The 19,560-nt window shown below is 42.3% G+C and overlaps 1 protein-coding gene across 2 annotated transcripts in view; it reads left to right on the top strand.

Moving 5' to 3' along the window:
* Positions 1-19,560, top strand: part of LOC311046452 (uncharacterized protein) — a 47,533-nt gene that overhangs the window by 13,843 nt on the left and 14,130 nt on the right. For both annotated transcript variants that reach the window (XM_084058761.1, XM_084058760.1), the window contains exons 9-22: positions 348-485; positions 1,968-2,130; positions 3,438-3,553; positions 7,952-8,098; positions 8,360-8,473; positions 8,643-8,759; positions 9,642-9,803; positions 11,516-11,680; positions 12,530-12,692; positions 12,852-13,039; positions 13,367-13,459; positions 13,832-14,036; positions 15,413-15,600; positions 18,008-18,105. In XM_084058761.1, coding sequence (XP_083914887.1) covers positions 348-485; positions 1,968-2,130; positions 3,438-3,553; positions 7,952-8,098; positions 8,360-8,473; positions 8,643-8,759; positions 9,642-9,803; positions 11,516-11,680; positions 12,530-12,692; positions 12,852-13,039; positions 13,367-13,459; positions 13,832-14,036; positions 15,413-15,600; positions 18,008-18,105 — 2,057 coding nt within the window. The remainder of the gene's footprint in view (positions 1-347; positions 486-1,967; positions 2,131-3,437; positions 3,554-7,951; positions 8,099-8,359; positions 8,474-8,642; positions 8,760-9,641; positions 9,804-11,515; positions 11,681-12,529; positions 12,693-12,851; positions 13,040-13,366; positions 13,460-13,831; positions 14,037-15,412; positions 15,601-18,007; positions 18,106-19,560) is intronic.

Below are 19,560 nucleotides of genomic sequence, written 5' to 3'. Positions count from 1 at the left end.
GTGCAGATTGTTGATAATGCATAAAAGAAAGAAACAATCCGCACTCTCTGTAGAAGTCTTAGGAGTCTTTTTTAATAATGTTGATGATCCGCAGCAGCAGTCAACCAAATGAACACCTCACGTTTCGGCACGCACGCCTTCCTCAGTGTTACGCCGTGTGGCTTGAAGCCACATGAGGAAGGTGCTGGCCTGTCAGGACTAAGTAAGACACATAGTTTTAATGTTTGGCTTTGTATGGTGTCCGTGTAGGAATGTGATGCATTGTTGTTGTTTGACTGTGACAAATTTCGAATTTGGATCTCTCTCTCTCTCTCTCTCTCTCTCTCTCTCTCTCTCTCTCTCTCTAGTTCAACCAGTCTGACTCCAGTGTAGGGGGGTTAGTGGAGCTGTCGTCAGGCCGTAGGAGGCTCTGGGGTCTGGGAGAGATTACCGTCATCGATGGGGGCTACAAACAGACCCTGGAGCTGAACCACTCCTTCCCACAGGTGCTGCTTCAGTGTACTGTTTCAATGCTTTAGTTTATCTGTTTGATATATTACTGTTTAGTGCAGACCAATCAGAACTTAATATTTTCACACAAAGTCTGAATATAAATTACTGTTTTGTCAATGATTTAACCACATACCCCTAGCATCCCTGTCCGGGTGGCTAACATAAGACATGAGCTCATGACGCGTCGCGCTGCGACACGTTGTGAGCTTGCAGAGCAGCTGTTTCCAATGAAGATATCGTCTCTGTCGGGTGGAAACCTCATTATGTCCAAAACTGTTACTTTTCAGAATTCAAATTCAAAAGTAGCAGATCTACAAGTTCAAAGCGCATCACTTCGAGCCGCGTTTCGAGTTTGTAGATCTGCTACTTTTGATGATTTTTGTGTGACGCTGTAGTATGATCAAATAGGGCATTAATTTACGAAAAAAAGACAAAAAGTTAGAATATGGAAGAAAAGAGGTTTCTGCCCGACAGCAACGATATTTAGAGCGAAAACAGGAGGGGGGTTAGAGCCCTTGGGAATCTGGAATAGGGTTTAAGTGGCTAATCTATTCAGTGGATTTATGGCACATGAAATCCATTCAAAACTTACTTTATCATTTTAGAAACAACCACATAATTCAAGTTAAGCTGCAGAACCAGCTCTTGGCAACAGATACACTTGCGTCGCTTTATACATTTTGTATCTTTTTGTAGCTGCCATTGTGAACGTAGCATACAGTAAGAGCTGGTTGCAGCTTAAAACCACTTGAACCCCAGCGTGCGTATTCTGGGGGGGGGGGGAGGCATTCGGCAAAAATAGCAGATCTACAAGCTCATAGATTTGTAGATCAGCTATAGATCAGCTCAAGTCTGTTTCACTAAGACTAGAGGGTTTAAGAGGTTTTAACTGTTCAAATGTCAGACCGGCCGACCGCTGCGTCGGCGCAGCAACAACAATAACAACTGGGTGATCAGTATAATTTCTAATTTTCTGAAACTTGCACAGTAGAGAAATACAAGGTCTTCATCTCCTCTTCAGGCTAAACTGTGTCCGTGACCCAAACCCCAAACATGGGTCCTGACCCACTGTTTGGGGAGCAGTGATCTCCACTGACATTGAGTACCCCCTAGCTGAGAGAGAGATGAAGCAGGGACCCCCTCTATGTTGTATAAAATTGTGTTGCAGATTAAACTTTTTTTTTAAACTTTGTCTGCTCTTTTTTCCCCCTCTACACCTAATACCTCTTTGCCAAAAATAGCCGATCTACAAGCTAACAACGCCTCGCAGCGCGAGGCGTTGTTAGCTTGTAGATCTGCTATTTTTGCCTAAAGTTCTCCTCAGAAAAGGGATGCTAGTGGTGGTTAATCTAAAAACATATCATATCACACAAGGATTTGGCGGACCCCCTGTAGTAACTCTGAGGACCCCCTAGGGGTCCCTGTTGAAGACCCCTGGAGTAACGGTACAGTGTGCATGGTGTTTGGTTGTCCAGCTGAAGCCTCTCCCCAGGACGGTGGCGGTGAGGACGGCGTACGAGGCGAGGAACAGCAGCTACCAGGTTCAGCATGGAGCAGTGTGGGGCAGTCAGGAGCTCAGCTTAACTGGACTCTACTCTGTTCCTCTGGGTCTGGAGACCGGGAACCACACCCTGAAAGGTACAGGCTGGTGGAGCACCGCACTACAGTTGCAGATATTATTATTTTCATAATGGATTCATCTGTCAATTTTATTTTTTATAAAAAAATAAAATATAGCATCAAAATCAGTTGATCCACTTTAACTCAATATACATCGGCTATTATAAAGAAAGAAATGTTTACAATTTTGAATATTTCTGAAACATTTTAACAACACAAATATAGTATGCCATGGTGTCCCCTGCACAACATATTTTCAGATGGGGGTCCGTGGCCAAATAAATATTAATTTGGGGGTCCTTGACATGAAAATGTTTGAGAACCACTGCTTTAAATCAAGGGTTCCCAAACCTTTCAGGCCACGACCCTAAAATAATCATGTTTGATCTGGGGACCCCCCACCCTGACAAGAACCTGGAATTGTGGGCATTACATTTAGTTTGACTTGGTTCCACAGATAAATACTGTGAAAATAGACAAACTAGTTCAGCTAAATTCACAATGTTTGCCTCTTTCTTAAGTTATATTTGACAATTTGGTCTATTTGGTTTAAAAAAGGTCTTAAAAGTCATTAAATTGTCACCTTGTTTAGAAATGTGCAGATACACTTACTGTATACTGTATGTTGGTTTGTTTACTGTTGAGTGAGAAAACAATGTTGCACATGAAGCTAATCATCTGGGGACCCCCCAAAATAGTTCCCGGTTTGAGAACCACTGATATAAATGATGCATTTTGCTGATGGTATCAGGAGGGATTGCGCTCTCTTCTCAATGAGTAAACGGGTAGCGCCGGTGAACGTTTTCATCGTTATGAAACTCACACAATGTGGGTTTGATGCGTGATGATGGTGTGACAGTTTTCCTCTTTAGCAGGGGTCATCAATATGTCCGTACACGGACAAATGTGTCCGCGGCAAAGACTTGGTCTTGTCCGTAGGCACATTTTTGATTTACACACCATTATAATGTTCTTATTTTGATCATAAGACCCAATCACTGAATGTCAAGTCTCCAGGTTTTCTTCAGAATATGTACGACTCTGATTTACTATGACACTATACGTATAATGACACATTAGGAGTCCTACTAGTAGTTCTCAAATGTTTTATTTGCAAGGACCGCCATAACTCTGAGAGTGTACAAATGGACCCGTAAGGGTCCATTTGGTTGGTTCCATTTGTACACTCTCAGAGGTACAGACCTGTTATATGGCCATTCAGGGGTCTCAGGGCTAGCTCTTTATGTGCTCTTTATGTGAATTTTGACCAAAATGTCCACCACAAGACAGCAAGGTGATGACCACTTGACCTCTTGTTGTTGTAGTTCACATTGCCTGTGTTCCACGTGGGAGCAGTCTGGAGGTGACACTGGAACGCTCCCTGACGGGCAGACAGGACACCGTTCTACTGGGCTGGACCAGGCATGGACGACTGGAGCAGGTCAGAGCAGTGTGCTTCTCAAAGCAGTCAACTTATGGCTGAGGAGGTTCCGGGGGTCCCCCAGCGAAATGTGTTAATATAGCATCAGTTTAACCACGTTAACTGTATATACCAGGGGTATTCAGTTAGTACAGGGGGGGGGTCTCCAATCTTTGTGTGATTGGAACTTTTTCTCTTGCATTAACCCACTTGAACCCTATAATTCTGAGGGGAACATTAGCCAAAAATAGCCGATCTACAAGCACTTGTAGATCGGCTATTTTCTGCAAAAAGGTTTGGTGTAGACTAGACAGGGAAAAAAGAGCAGACCAAGTAGGCTACCAAGTTTATTTGGTATTGAGAGTTTAAGTGGTCTGAAAATACACATGAACATGAATCCACCATTAATAGAAAAGATAAGTCAACAAACCAAAAAAACACGAATTTACACAGTGATGATGGTGATGTCAAACAAGTCTACGAAGCTATCTATAAAATCTATGAAATAGTTTAATCTGCAACATAATTTTCTACAATATGTAGTGAGGGTCCTTGCTTTATCTCTCTCTCAGCTAAGGGGTCCTTGGCCTGAAAAACGTTGAAGACCCCTGGTCTATATCACCACAGTCGGTCGACTGCTTTAACCCTCTAAGACCCGGATATATTTGTACTTGCAATTTTTTTTTTTAAACCTTTCAGATGGTCTTGTAGGAGTATTTTGAAGAGGAAAATATAATGTTTTTAAAAAAAAATGTTTTGGTAAGCTTTTATGCAAATGTTGACATTTAGCAACGTTGGGTTCATCAGGTAGCAAAATTTCCTATAGGCCATTTTTATGGATAACATGGCAAACGTGTAATTACTTCACTAAAACAACTTAATGATTCATTTATATGGTTTATTATTTGGCCTCAGATCAATTATGAATAATATTTGGCCTCAGAACAGTATACATTATGAATAATAACACCAATAAGCCATATTCTTAAATCAATTTTATTAAAAGAACAAAATGAAAATCAGTACAATATATGTAGTAAAGAAACCTAAAAACCTAAACCATTGTCAGTGATCACACAATACTGCCTGGCCAACTCACTGATTTGCATTGATAAAAGGATGCAAACTGATCTCCACCCAATATGACCCTGCACATTCCTGACAATTAACACCTGCTCTGCAAAATGAGACAGGCACCCCCAATCACTTTCTTTTCAGTTGTGATAGTCCCAGAAACAGTTTTTCTCTCCTGCAAAGCAGAGGCGGACATCACAGCCATGGTCGGAGTTTCCAGAGTTTGTCCTTCTTGTCCTTCTCTGGCACGGTCAAGTTGTCAACCAGATGTAACGAGGTCAACAAAGACTGAAATCGGTTGCGTGGCATCACATCAGCTACAGACGCGTTTCGTGTGTCTGCTTCCCAGTACATCCGGCATCCATTCATTTGAGAAAGGCCCATTCTCAAATACATCCCAAACATTTGCTCAATTTCTTTTGGACTTGTGTTGACTGATGTTCCTTTTGTTTGAAGGCTGTAAATGTTTGTGTTCGTTGTGAGAGAGTCAATCATGTCTTTGGACACAAACTGGCGGATGTACTGCAGTGGTGTTTGGATACAACTCACATCTTCAGAGGTCAGAGGTGGGCCAGAAAAGTCTGTATTAGGGCTGATGAAGTCCTTCTTCAGCCACTGATATCTTGAATCACGGCGATGAGTGGGTTTGGTCAGTTGGGGCAGCTGAATGTCTGCTGGGCGGTCAGTGGGTTCACTGGGTGGTTCGGATGGTTCGTTTTCTTTGGACCCCAAGCCACAGTCCTCTTCATCTGACTCTTCATCAGTCTCATTGATGTCTATGTCAACATCACTCTCTCCGTTGAACACGGCATCCAGAACATCCCTTGCTAAGAAGCGAGGCTCTTTCCGTCTTTGTGGCATTCTGAAATGAAATAAAGACATACCATTAGTACATTAGTAATGCTAAGTTCTTACACATCACTGCTCACTGCAGGACAACATTTCACAAGTCATACAATACTGTCTGGCAACCTATTGTTTGATGTTGATTGCCACTAAGTGGTCATCATCATTACAAGCCCCTAAGTACCCACCACCCCTCGAATGAATAATGAACAACCCCCACAACACCCCAAGAATTACCACATTGGTCCCACTGTCCTTTTAGTATTGAAAGAAAATTAAACTTACTGAGAATTAACAAGGGAATAATATTGGTTGAATATGTATTGTTTAGGGGGAAAGAGAAACTTTGGGTGGACATTTTCTGAGGCTTACAGCTCAATTATCATATATATATATATATATATATATATATATATATATATATATATATATATATATATATATACAATATATAAACAATATATATATATATATATATATATATATATATATATATATATATATATATATATATATATATATATATATATATATATATATATATATACATACGTATATATATATTATATTATATAGTAATGTAAATACACATATAACTGTTTAAATCTATTGTGAAAACTATATATAAGGCTGAACAGTAGCAGGTGAACCCTTGTATTTTTTGCAACCCCAAGGGCCCAACGTTGACCAAAAGCAACAAGTATGAATCATGCTCTAATTTCAATTTGGGACATATATTTCACAATAATAACATATATACATGTTCTAGACATTGTAATGTTCACCAAAAAAAATATTACAGGTATATTACTTACGTTTTTGTGAGGAATATCTTCCAGAGAAAAAAGAGATCTGTTCCAGCAGAGATTTTTCAAGTTGTGATGATTCCTGCCTCTGGGGGGGGTATTTATATGCAAATATCCTGGCCAATGGCATTGTAAGACTAAACAATAGGACCCAATGAGGATTTAGAGGTGAAAAAATAACAGAAAAATAAATTATTTAAACTCCTTTCTTTATAAAATATAATTGTTGCTCTGAAGCATCTCTGGGTCTTAGAGGGTTAAGAGAGGATTAAAGACTTACCTTTTTAGCAAAGCATTTTTTTTAGCTGGTTTTACCTCTAGGCTTTATGCCCCATGTTTTAATTGTTTTTAGTTGTTTTCTTTTAATTGGTGTGATGTTTTCTGTTCTTATGCTACTGCCTTCTGTAAGCACTTTGAGATTTCCTGTAAATGTAAAGTGCGTTATAAATAAAATCCATTATTATTATTATTATTATATGAAAGGGTGCCCTTGACATGAAAGTGTTTGAGAAGCACTCGGTCACGACATGAGATGGCTCACGGTTTCCCATAATACACGCAGTTTCTTTTAAGCTACCTGAGGATTTATGTCCACACTTCTATTTTAATATAATGTTTCTCAGACTGTCAGTTGTGTCAGTTGCAGGTATGTGTGTCTGTTTGGCTGTCGTCCCCCAATCTCTCTTATTTTCTTTCATTTCATCTCCGTCTCTAGTTTTGAAGAGAAAGTGATGGATGTTCTGAGCCCAAAAAGCTTTTAAATGCATTTTAAAATGCCATTGAGGAATTGTGAATATTTTATACACAGAATAACAACTGATAGAAGTCCAAGTTTGGAAACAAATCAGACGAAATTAACATTTCTGCGGCGAGGAAAAATTATGACTTTAAGAGAGAGAGCATACAAGATAAAAAACACACCGATATCTGTGCTGCCTCACTGACCAACTATGGACTTGTTGTCAGTGGTGGACAGTAACTAAGTACATTTACTTGAGTACTGTAGGCTACTATACATGTTTTGAGGATTCGTTTTTTTGGAAGCACATGTGCTTTCGCTGTGTGCTGCATTTCAATTAGAAATATTGACTCCACTACATTCCAAGGAAGGGAATCTTGGGACCCAAATGTACAAAATGAACCATTTAAGCTCTCTTTGAAATATAGTGTTTGGAAAGAATTTCAATCATTACATTACATTACATTACATTACAGTCATTTAGCAGACGCTTTTATCCAAAGCAATCCAGTAATGCATTGATATTAAAAAGAAAATTGTTGTATTTTTCAGTATTTACTTGAGTATATCGTTGTTGTCAGGCATAAACCTCTTATCTGCATATTCAAAAGTTTTGTGTTTTTTTCTTAAATTAACGTCCTACTTGATCGTACCACAGCGTCACACAAAAGCACCAAAAAAGCTCGAAGCGTGGCGCGAAGCAATGTGTTTTCAGCTTGTCGATCTGCTATTTTTGCTATTTTTGAATTTGAATCCTGAAAAGTAACTGTTTTGGACATATGAGGTTTCCACCCGACAGAGACTATATGCTTTGTCCACTTCTGCTCGTATGTGTTTTTGTTTTAACTGTACGCATCTGTGAGGATTACCTCTTGCCAAAAAGCTTGTTCTTCAAATTTCGTCCGTTGATTGATTTCAGTCTAGCCTCATTTACTGTGTTGCCTTCACCTCCAGGTGAAGGCGGTCAGTGTGTGGCATCAATCAGAGGACCAGAGTGAGGCCAGGATAGAGCTCAAACAGCCCTTCAGTGCCATGCTCTCTCAGCTCTCCCTCCACACACTGTCTCAGGCCTCTCAGGGAGGACGATGGAACAGCCATCAGGTATGGAACTTTACTTTTGTATTTATTCGTTTCATGGTTGTTACCCCGACTGACTAGAAGGTTCCGTTATTTTGGTTCATGTATTGTATGTATACGGTATACGGTAAACTGGTACACCGTTTTTTTGGTGTACAGTTTTTTTTGGTGTTCGTTGTGCTCACTTTGGAGAAGTAGTTCGACAGGTATGAATGTAACCAAATGGACCCGGGTGACCATGTTTTGACAATCGAAGGGTTTTCTTTGTGGCTGCATGCTGTCCAGAGCCATCTGTCGTGGGACAGCGGGGACCCGGTGAACATCTCCCTCAGTCTGACCAGACGGTGGCAGGACACCTCCAGCAGGGGGCAGGCCTGCGCTCTCTTCTCAACCAGACAGGTACAGCTGCTGTAGACCAGCGTTTCTCAAATGGTGGGTCGGGACCCATTCTTTCGGTCACGGACCCATTGTTAATATCTCCTTTTTTATGTTACTTATGTTAAAAAATATATATTTCAGAAGATACAAAATGAAAAATCTTCTAATTTAGTTTTGCATGCCTGTGTAGGCAGCCATTTCTTCTGTCGAAGGCTGCATCTCAGTTTCCCAGGAGATGAACTCATATTCCCAGAACGCCGAGCTGAAGTGGGATAGTAGGAGTGTCAAACAAGGCCTGAAGTATCAGGTATGAGGAAGACCCCCGTCTCCATATATTTAATTCATTTATAGAGAACATAACCCTATGAGTATAGACTGAATGGAAAGATGTCTACCATTCTATGTGAACCTGACAATGCGTTGATACTCCTTTTGCACCTTAATGTCTAATCTCATGTACATACCTGTTGCTAATGTCAATGTGGACCTACTGAAGCGTTACCACCTTGCACCTTATGTCTAACCTCATGTACTGTACCTGCTGGTTTACGCTACTGTATGTGTATACATGCATATCGTCTCTGTCGGGTGGAAACCTCACATGTCCAAAACGTACAGGATTCAAACTTTTCAGGATTTTTTTTTTTTTTAAAGAAATAACAGGTCGACAAGCGTTTCAGGCTTGTGGATCTGCTACTTTTGATACTTTAGTGTGACGCTGTGGTATAATCAAGTAGGGCATTAATTTACGAAAAAAATCAGAAAGTTAGAATATGGAGATAAAAGGTTTCTGCACGACAGCAACGATATATTTGACGTTTGCCTCTCCTCTCCCTGCCCTCCACCCTCCCTCTTCTTTTCTTTTCTCTTCCCGATAACAGCTAAAACAATGGAGCTTGCACAAAAATGAATTTCACCCACTTCTTTACACCTGTGTAAACTTGTGAAATAAAGATTGAATTGACAATGAAGCTGTGATCTGACTCTGTGTTTTGAACGTGTGTGTGTGTGTGTGTGTGTGTGTGTGTGTGTGTGTGTGTGTGTGTGTGTGTGTGTGTGTGTGTGTGTGTGTGTGTGTGTGTGTGTGTGTGTGTGTGTGTGTGTGTGTGTGTGTGTGTGTGTGTGTGTGTGTGTGTGTGTGTGTGTGTGTGTGTGTGTGTGTGCGCGTGCGGATGTGTGTCCTGTCCAGAGGACGCCCAGGGGAATGCACACTCTCCAGATGGAGGTTGGGGCTGAGAACATGTGGCCTGCTGCTGCCTGTCCTTCTCACAGCCTCCAGGCAGAGGTCCACAGCAACCTGAGGACCACCCTGGAGCACACTGTACTGCTGGGGCTCTGCCCCACACAGCCAGTGAGTCCACCAATCTATCCATCCATCCATTTCAATAGCTCTGCTTGTTCTGTCACGGGTTTGCGTTGGTTGTGATCATGTCGATGTGCAATTTACAATTCACAATTTAACCTTTTCAGACCGAGAACGCATCGGTGTAATTTTAAGATCTCTTTGGGCTATTTTTGAAAAAAATCGTTAAAATGTGTGTAAATCTTTGAATATACTGTATATATATTTTTAACTCAACATTTGTAACTCAAATCTTTGCTTCTGCGGATTCTCCAAACGTCTTCTAAATCCTAACAGTTATTTTAAAAACGTATCTGGCCGTCGACCCCCATCTTAAAATGTTTTATTCCAGGAACCCCCAGAAGTTGTAACAGAGTTAAAAATGTTTGCTTAAAAAAAATTAAAAAAGCAAAAATGTTCACTATTTTTCAAAAATAGCAGATCTACGAGCTCGTAGCTCGCCGCGCTATGAGCTTGTAGATCACAGGACACAGATGCGTTCCCGGTCTTAAAGGGTTAAGACATTTATCCAGAGCAATTCAAGTGCGAAATGTGAAGTCATGGAGTACATGGCATGAACCATATGGTCAACAAACCACAGGGTAAATGGCCACATACTGTAAGTAGGGTCTAAAGAGAACAATGTAGTGTGGTGTGATGTGTAACACTGGTTTCTTTCAAAATGGACCTGAAAAAGCATCTATCAGGAGACCACAAGGGGTAAATGTAATTTCCACATCTCTTTTCTACGTATAGTGTTTGAATTTGTTGATGTATACTATGTTGATGAATTGAATACATAGGACCACAATGGAAACAAGTCCCCAGGACTTTTTTGTGTTATCCTTTTAGCTTTAATGTACCATGTGCTGTTTACATTACTGACTAATAAAGTATTCAACTAATAAATAAAAGGGGTACCAGGTAAACATCAAACCTAGCGTTTGTATAAACAACAGACTACATCTAAATAACATTCTTAACGTTCGTGGTCAAGCAAAACTAACCTAAATAACATATGTGAACATGTAACCAACTCAGTATATTTGCAAAGTATTACTAACATCCATAAAAACGTTGACAAGAAGGCATACAAGGATAGAGGAGTGCGAGGGTAGCATGTAGTTTTGTGTCTGCGGTGTGGTCATCAGTGTGCTTGGTTCTGAATAATCAATGACAGAAAGTAGCATGAGAGTGTCCTGTTTCATCATTTCTTTCCGCAGTGGAACCTCTTGATTTGAAACCGCATTTTTGCAAAGACGACCAGGCATAGGCATGAGCATGATTATATTGAAATATATACAAAAATTAATAGTTTTTTTTTCTTTTACAAACAACACGCTACAGTGAATACATCGCCATTGCCTGTCAGTCACACACAAAAAAGGATGTGTAATCATTATTATTTTGTATGTACATTTTCGCATTGTCGTCTCTGTCGGGTGGAAACCTCATATGTCTAATAACGTTACTTTTCACAATTCAAATTCAAAAACAGCAAAAGTAGCAGATCGACAACCTCAAAACGCTTGCAAATCTGCTAATTTCGATGCTTTTGTGTGACGCTGTAGTATGATCAAGTAGGGCATTAAATTACGAAAAAACACAAATATGTTCTCTCCATAAAATATGGAGAGAAGAGGTTTCTGCCCGACAGCAATGATGTACTTTGTGCTACAGCTGTTCTGGACTGTGTGTGTGTGTGTGTGTGTCTCCCTCAGACTGTGTCGTGGTCAGGGACCCACAGGGTGAACTCGGGAGAGAAGCTGCTCTACACGCAGACTCGCCTCTCCGTCGCGGGGCGTCCCGCGGCGCTCTGCAGCCTGACGCTGGCCCTCACTAACAGCTCTACTGTCCATGGCACCAACATGTCCCTGCTCACCCAGGTAACATGGACCCCTCACTGGCGTTTCTCGTTGCAGTCGGGGGCAGAAACCTCTCATCTCCATATTTGAACGTTTTGGTGTTTTTTTGTAAATGAATGCCCTAGTTCTGGGGTCTTCAACGTTTTCAGGCTAAGGACCCCCCTAGCTGAGAGAGAGATGAAGCAGGGACCCCCTCTATATTGTATAAAATTGTGTTCCAGATTCACATTTTCTTTTTACTTGGTCTGTTCTTTTTTTCCCTCTACACCAAACCTCTTTGCCAAAAATAACAAGCTCACAACGCCTCGCAGTGCGAGGCGTTGTGAGCTTGTAGATCTGCTATTTTTGGCTAAAGTTCTCCTCAGAATAGGGATGCTAGGGTTCAAGTAGTTAATGTAAAACATGAAAATCCTATCACACAAAGATTTGGTGGCCCCTCTGTAGTAACTCTGAGGACCCCCGAGGGGTCACGGACCCCCTGTTGAAGACCCCTGGCCTAGTTGATCATACAGCGTCACACAAAAGCATCAAAAGTTGCAGATCAACAAGCTCAAAACACTGCGTTAAGCGACACGTTTCGAGCTTGTAGATCTGCTACTTTTGCTATTTTTGAATTTGAAAAGTAACGTAAAAGTAAGTAAAGTAACAGTTTTGGACAGATGAGGTTTCCACCCGACAGAGACATTCCGTTCTAGCAGCATAAGCCTGCTTACAAATACAGCTTTTCCTGCTATAAAACTATGTGCGACCATTGAATTGCACCCCTGCTCTGCTTGGGGGGGACAGGTTTTATAGCTACTGTTAGTATACTTCTTTTTTTTATTTACCATTTATTGTCATAGAAAAGTGTGTGTGCTTGTGTGTGTGTAGTCTAGGATAGGTAATTGGAGTATGGAGGTGGTGGGCAGGGTCCTATCCTCACCTCGGGGGCCCGGGCTCCAGATACAGGCCAGGCTGGACCGCAGTGAGCACCTCTGGTGGAAGGGGGCGCTACAGGGCAGATGTCTACACGCCACAGCAGGGTATAGAAATGGTAAACACAGATTCCTTCCATTCATGACGAGAAAATAAAACAAATGGCATTCATAAAATCACCGTTGTAAAATGTTGATGTCCTCACAAGTACAGCAATTCAAAAGTGTGTGTGTGTGTGTGTGCGTGCGTGCGTGCGTGTGTGTGTGTGTGTGTTTAGACCCAGACCCAGGTGAGGACCTCAGTGTGTCTGTGTGTGTGGAGAGGGGACGGATGTTGACCCTGGACGTCCGGAGACAGGAGGACACGGCCGTCCCTCGAGTTCTCGCCTCCGTCTCCGTGGGAGCAGCCAATCACAGCCTCGTTTTCAGAGCCAGCGGCTGTTCGGAAAGTTTGTTTGCAACTGAGGTACGGACGATTATGGAATAGAGGTGTGATGATTGATTGAATACTCTATTAGTCAGAAACGTAAACAGCACGTGGTACAGTCAGACAGTAAGGCTAAAAGGATAACACAAAAAAGTCCTGAGGACTTGTTTCCATTGTGGGCCTATGTATTCAATTCATCAGCATAGCATACACAATTAACGTGACTGAAAAACCTTGCTATATATATTTAGCTCAAATCTAAAATGACACAGATGCTTTCCCGGGTTTTAATGGGTTAAAGTGAAACACCCCTTTAAGCATTAGTCTGAAAATCCAGCCTGTCATGTGACCTCTCCACTCCCACAGGAACGCGCTCACTATGTGAGTTTGCGGATACGGAACACCCTGCTGGACAGAGTCAGGACTGCACAGCACCTCCTCGCAGAGTTCAGACGCCAGGTACTGTATTCACAACGTCGTTTATGGTGGTTTCATGGAGGAGACTGTCCTACAATGTTGAACATTTCGTCGGTGTCGGGCAGAAACCTCTTATCTCCATATTTTATAGTCTTGTGTTTTTTTCGTAAATTGATGCCCTACTTGATCATACTACAGCGTCACACAAAAGCATAAAAAATATCCAATCTACAAGCTCGAAACGCGTGTGTTTCGAGCTTGTCGATCTGCCATTTTCGCTGTTTTTGAATTTGATTCCTGAAAAGTAACAGTTTTGGACATACATACTGTATGAGGTTTCCACCCGACAAAAAGACGATTTACAAACTGACGATGGCTGTTGTTTTTCTCTTGTCTCGTGTGTGTTCTTCCCAGTCCAGAGACAGCGAGTTCCTCCAGGAGGTGAGTGCTGCAGCCCTTCACGTCACCCAGCAAGCAGAGACCATGCTGGGGCAGAAGGATAAAGAGGCCTGGGGCCTGTGGAGGTACAGCCCCGCGCGACACCTTCTGACCCACGCCCTGCCTGGCCTCCTCGCCCTGCTGCAGCACGCCTCCCTGCTGGGCCAACAGGAGCTGAGGAGTGAGTCTGAATGGGTGATAACTACCATTGTTTCCCATAGTGCAAAAGAACATACTACATGCCCTGAATGTACCATAAAATCAGCATATTTTCATACTTTCATGATGATGTTCTGGCGCCGCTCATTTAGAAATGTCATTATGTTATCTCATATTTATGTCACAGAGTGATTCCTACTTCCGTATATCCGCACGAAGGAATGAATAATCGCTGTGCAAGCAAATCGTAGTTGTTTATAATTGCCCCCTTGTGTTTAACAAGATGTACATTGCACTTATATAATATAACTACATTGGCTGAAAATGCTCGAACTGCTGGCATGGAGATGGTGTAGCCTGGGACCAGACGAATCTGCAAAAAATAAATTGCACTCTGGGATTTGGGTCTGGCGCCGCTCCATAGAGAATCCATTTCCTGCTCCAGAAGACGGGGGTAACCAATCAGGGCCCAGTATTCGAATATGGGAGACTGTAATTGGTAGTTGGTTTGTAGGTCTAACCAATTGCGTCGAGAGTCATTGTTTTGATGCCGCCCCCTTGGAAAAAAAACGTCCTCATAGAAGAACCAGACTCATATCCACGCAGTGATATAGTCTGTCTACGCCAGGCTATAGAGGGTGGGCCAAAGAGTATATCAACCGTACGTCACTTATCCCATAACCCCAAAAATCTATTATCCGGTTCCCTTTTAAGTATCTTTTGACGCCAATTCTGTTGTTAAGCCGTGACTTTGCACCCCGTCAGAACAACTTCCGGGTCCAAGTGTGTGTTTTCCCAATGTCCCTCGCTGTTTTAACAGATCTGAGACTAAAATAACGACCAAGGTGTCATTGTACCGCTTTCCTGGCAACGATAAAGAGAAGAGGAAATCGTTATTTTATATATATATAAATATATATATATAAATAAATATATATATCAATATATATATAAATACATATAAAAAATAGATATAATGTTAATAAATATAAATATAAATATTAGCCTACTTTTTACTGTCTATGATATTAGCATTAAGACCCTTATTAACCCTCAATGGTTCATTTCTGAAAAAGGAGGTTATTATAAATGGATTTACGGGTTCCAACATGTTTGTTTACAATGAAGAGTGGACGGCTCTGGTGCCTTTTGGACCCGGAAGTGGCGTTGGACTACAAAATGACGTCAGACTTAAAAACCGAACACTTTTGCACTTCTTCTCAATTCAAATTTTGAACACAGGACTTTTACTTAACTACTATTGCTACTTTCACTTACAGTAAATACTAAATCTGAGTACCTCTTTCCACCACTGAATGGAGCCTTACGGGTCCATTTGGTTCCATTTTGTGGCACTCTCAGAATTAAGTGATGTCATCTATCTTGTCCATGGGTCAGGGCCGCTGGCCACGGTGGCAGGAGTGTACCATGACGTGACAGGCCAGAGGCTGGAGCTGCTGTGGAGGGAGCTGGTGTCTGACTGGACCTCCGGCATGGCGGAGGCCCTACCTCCGCTCCTACACAACCCTCAGCTCAGACCCCTGGCTCACGCCAGCCTCAGCACCCTGGGCACCGCCCTGGACCTGGTGAGATGATGGCCCTGGTGTTGGGTGTTTATATACACACTGGTTTTTGGAAGGGAAGTTGAAAGTTACCCGTTAAGCGTGTGAAGTCTGTGGTCCATCATTGTGGAAAATTAGTATTGGCTAGGCCTGATTATTACATAATCGCCTTATCTTAATTTTTTGAGATAGTCGCAATTATTTATTGCATAATCCTCATAATCGTTTCCATGTTAAGAATGTTCCTATATTTTCAAAAAGAGTGGAAATAGCTCAAAAAAGATCAAAGCTTTTAGCTTTGAGGTGTGTGTGTGTGCGTGCATGTGCGTGCGTGCGCGTGTGCGTGCGCGTGTGCGTGCGCGTGTGCGCGCGCGCGTGCGTGCGTGCGTGCGTGCGTGCGTGCGTGCGTGCGTGCGTGCGTGCGTGCGTGCGTGCGTGCGTGCGTGCGTGCGTGTGTGTGTGTGTGCGCGTGTGCGTGCGTGTGCGTGTGTGTGTGCCTATGATGTATGTCGGGGTTGGGCAACTTTGATGATGGAGAGGGCCATTCATTTTCCACGCTCCGGAACGCGGAGCGTTTACAATGAAGCTCCCTTCATTGTAAACGTGATGGGGTGAGAGTGCAACTACTCAACGTGGCCCCCTAGACAGTGCCGCTTTAGACTCCACAGGGGCTCTACGCATGATACGGGCATGTGTCCTCCGTGTTTTTTTTTTTTCGGGTTTCCCGCGGATAAAGTTACTTTTTTTGTTACTTTATTTCGGTTTTAGGGTGACAAGCAGCGCTGCACAGCCTGCGCTGATGTGAACGCAGTAATGCACGTTATTTTCTGCTGAAGGGAAGGGGCGGAGAGGGGGCTCCTTTGATCGGCGGGTAGGCGGGGCCCCACGCAACCTGCGTAGTGTGCGTGTCGGGAGAAGCGGCCCTGCCCCTAGAGTCTAGGGGTGTGTGTGTGTGTAACCACTTACACCCCAGCATCCTTATTGTGGGGAAGGCTTTCGCTGATCTGCTATTTTCACATTAACAGAAAACTGTGTGTGTGTGTGTGTGTGTGTGTGTGTGTTTGCCTATGATGTATGTCGGGGTTGGGCTGTGGGGCTTTCGCTGAAAATAGCCGATCGACAAGACGTGATCATGTCGATCTGCTATTTTCTGCGAAAGCTTAACCCCACAATACGGATGCTGGGGTTTAAGTGGTTAAAGGGTACCTCTGCGCTTGCCTATGATGTATGTCGGGGTTGGGCAACTTTGATGATGGAGAGGGCCATTCATTTTCCACGCTCCCTCTAGGCCCTAGAGGGAGCGTTTACAATGAAGCTCCCTTCATTGTAAACGTGATGGGGTGAGAGTGCAACTACTCAACGTGGCCCCCTAGAGTCTAGGGGGCCACGTTGAGTACTTGCACACTCACCCCATCACTCAAATAGCCTATAATAGTCACAACAGTAATAATAAAGGAATATTAACAATTATTATTCATTATACAACAGGTAGTTCCGACCAAGCAATCTGATTGGTTGAAATAGCTTTCTAGCCGTGCTTCAAACCAGCATCATAGCACGGGCCTAATCACATTAATAAATCACTCCGCACTGTGCACTGAGCGGAGTGCACTGAGTGGAATCAGCTGTGCTGATGAGACGGTGCCTCAGAGCGCTGCTACAGGGACTATTTAATGTCTCAGTCAAATAATCTCTTCTCTTTACAGGGAAACGGATAATAGCAAAACATTTTTATTATGAATTGCCCCACAATATGAATACATTTGGATGTGTTTTGTTGGTAACTGTTGTATAATCGCAATATTACACTCGAGGGTTTGCTTTACCTACATTATTGGCACTTCAGTGATGCTCGCGGAACTCGGCTGCGCCTCGTTCCTGACCGCATCACTGGCGTGCCAATAATGACGGTAAAGCACACCCTCTCGTGTAATATTGCTTAAGTGTAACATTTGTATTTAATCTCAAATGCTTTTAGAAATGATTATATTAACTTTATGAACTTAAATACAAATACAATGTAAACTTGCAATAATATATCAGTATTGGTATATCGACCTGCTGGTAGCATTAAGTGAATGTGGGGCCCCCCAGGCTGCCAGGTGCCCATGTATCATGTATGTGCATACATGCTTTTATGAGCAAAATGATGTACCATCATCATATATACAGTACAGTATATATTTTATTACTATTTTGCTACAGATGCTTGTTTTATATCCTATATTTTATGTCAATTGCTTTGTAACTCTGTTACAGCAGTGCTATACAAACAGATTATAGTGTGTGTGTGTGTGTGTGTGTGTGTGTGTGTGTGTGTGTGTGTGTGTGTGTGTGTGTGTGTGTGTGTGTGTGTGTGTGTGTGTGTGTGTGTGTGTGTGTGTGTGTGTGTGTGTGTGTGTGTGTGTGTGTGTGTGTGTGTGTGTGTTAGGCAGGCCAGCAGACTGTACACTGGGCAGAGAGCAGGCTGTCAGGCATGCTGTCTGGAACGAGGAAGCGTCTGGCGTCTGTCTACAAACTGTCCCCCAGGTCAGGCTCTGCACCCCTAAAAGATACACGAGCCCCCCACAAAACCTCATCCGAGAACTTAAACCCCCATATAGTCCTTCAGGGCTCTATGCCAGTGTCTCGTTTTCAGTTCTCTGTAATTGTGGGGCTTTCGCTGAAAATAGCAGATCGACAAGCTCACGACGTGAGCTTGTCGATCTGCTATTTTCTGCGAAAGCTTAAAGGACGACTTCACCACTTTTCAACCTATCTTCATATAATAGGTCCTCACCAATGCTCATGATAAAATGATACAATTTTTTTCTACTTGGTCTGTGTCTCATAAGAGGGCTGTGGACAGTCCAGAAACCCGTCTACCGGTGACATCATCGTTAGGCAGGATTTTCTTTCCCAAAAAGATTACAATTTTTTTTTCCTGATTTTTATTAACACGAGAACAATGGCTTCTATTATTGCATTGCAACTTTCCAGGAATACCAAGCCTGCAGTTTCTATTAGCTTGGATTCCCCATCGATGATGTCACTGGTAGACGGGTTTCTGAACTGTTCACAGCCCTCCTCTGAGACACAGACTGATTAGATTTTTTTTTTACCATTTTATCATGAGCATTAGTGAGGACCTATTATGTGAAGATATATTGAAAAGTGGTGAAGTCGTCCTTTAACCCCACAATACGGATGCTGGGGTTTAAGTGGTTAAAGTGTCTGAAACAGTGGGTTTTGATGTAGTAAATATAAGTAAATATCCCAACATTTTCATACAAATGTTTTTTTGGGGGGGTGGGTTATTCTTTTTTTAAAGGTGCGAGAGAATTTTAGGGAGGAAAAATGTCCCTAAGAGTCCAACATAAGAGAGGATTTGTGTTGGTAAAAACTTTCACAATTATTCAAAAGGTTTTACAATTGTTCAAGATGTTTTATAAGTAGCTGATCTACAAGCACATCACAACGTGTTGTGAGCTTGTAGATTGGTTATTTCACTTTTTCTGAATAGGATTTAACCACTTACCCCCCAGCATCCTTATTGTGGGGAAGCCTTTCGCTGAAAATAGCTGATTGACAAGCTCACACCGCGTCGCGCTGCGACGCGTTGTGAGCTTGTCGATTTGCTATTTTCACAATAACAGAAAACTGAAAAGACACTAGTATAGAGCATAGACTGTATAAATGAGATGGACAAAGCCACTCCTCTGCTTTCTACAGACCGAAAATGAAGCCGATTGTTCCAAGACTGTAGGTCCGCCATCTTTCAATATTGCGTCATATCGCGTCATATCCTGCAGAATGAGACCAGACCATTATTAGTTGGGTAGCTTGTCAATCAAGAGCGGGGGCGGGGAATGAATGCTATTGGTTGTGTAGCTTGTCAATCAAATCATCCCGCCCCTCCTAGAGAATAGCCTACTTTATCGTCAATTTTAAAATAAATAGGACCATAATTTAGCAAAACGCATATCCTGATGATTGAAAGGAGAC

The sequence above is a fragment of the Gymnoscopelus microlampas genome (genome assembly GCF_963454915.1).
Source record: "Gymnoscopelus microlampas genome assembly, chromosome: 5".
Taxonomy (NCBI): Eukaryota; Metazoa; Chordata; class Actinopteri; order Myctophiformes; family Myctophidae; genus Gymnoscopelus; species Gymnoscopelus microlampas.
This window is presented reverse-complemented; position numbering and strand designations above follow the sequence as displayed.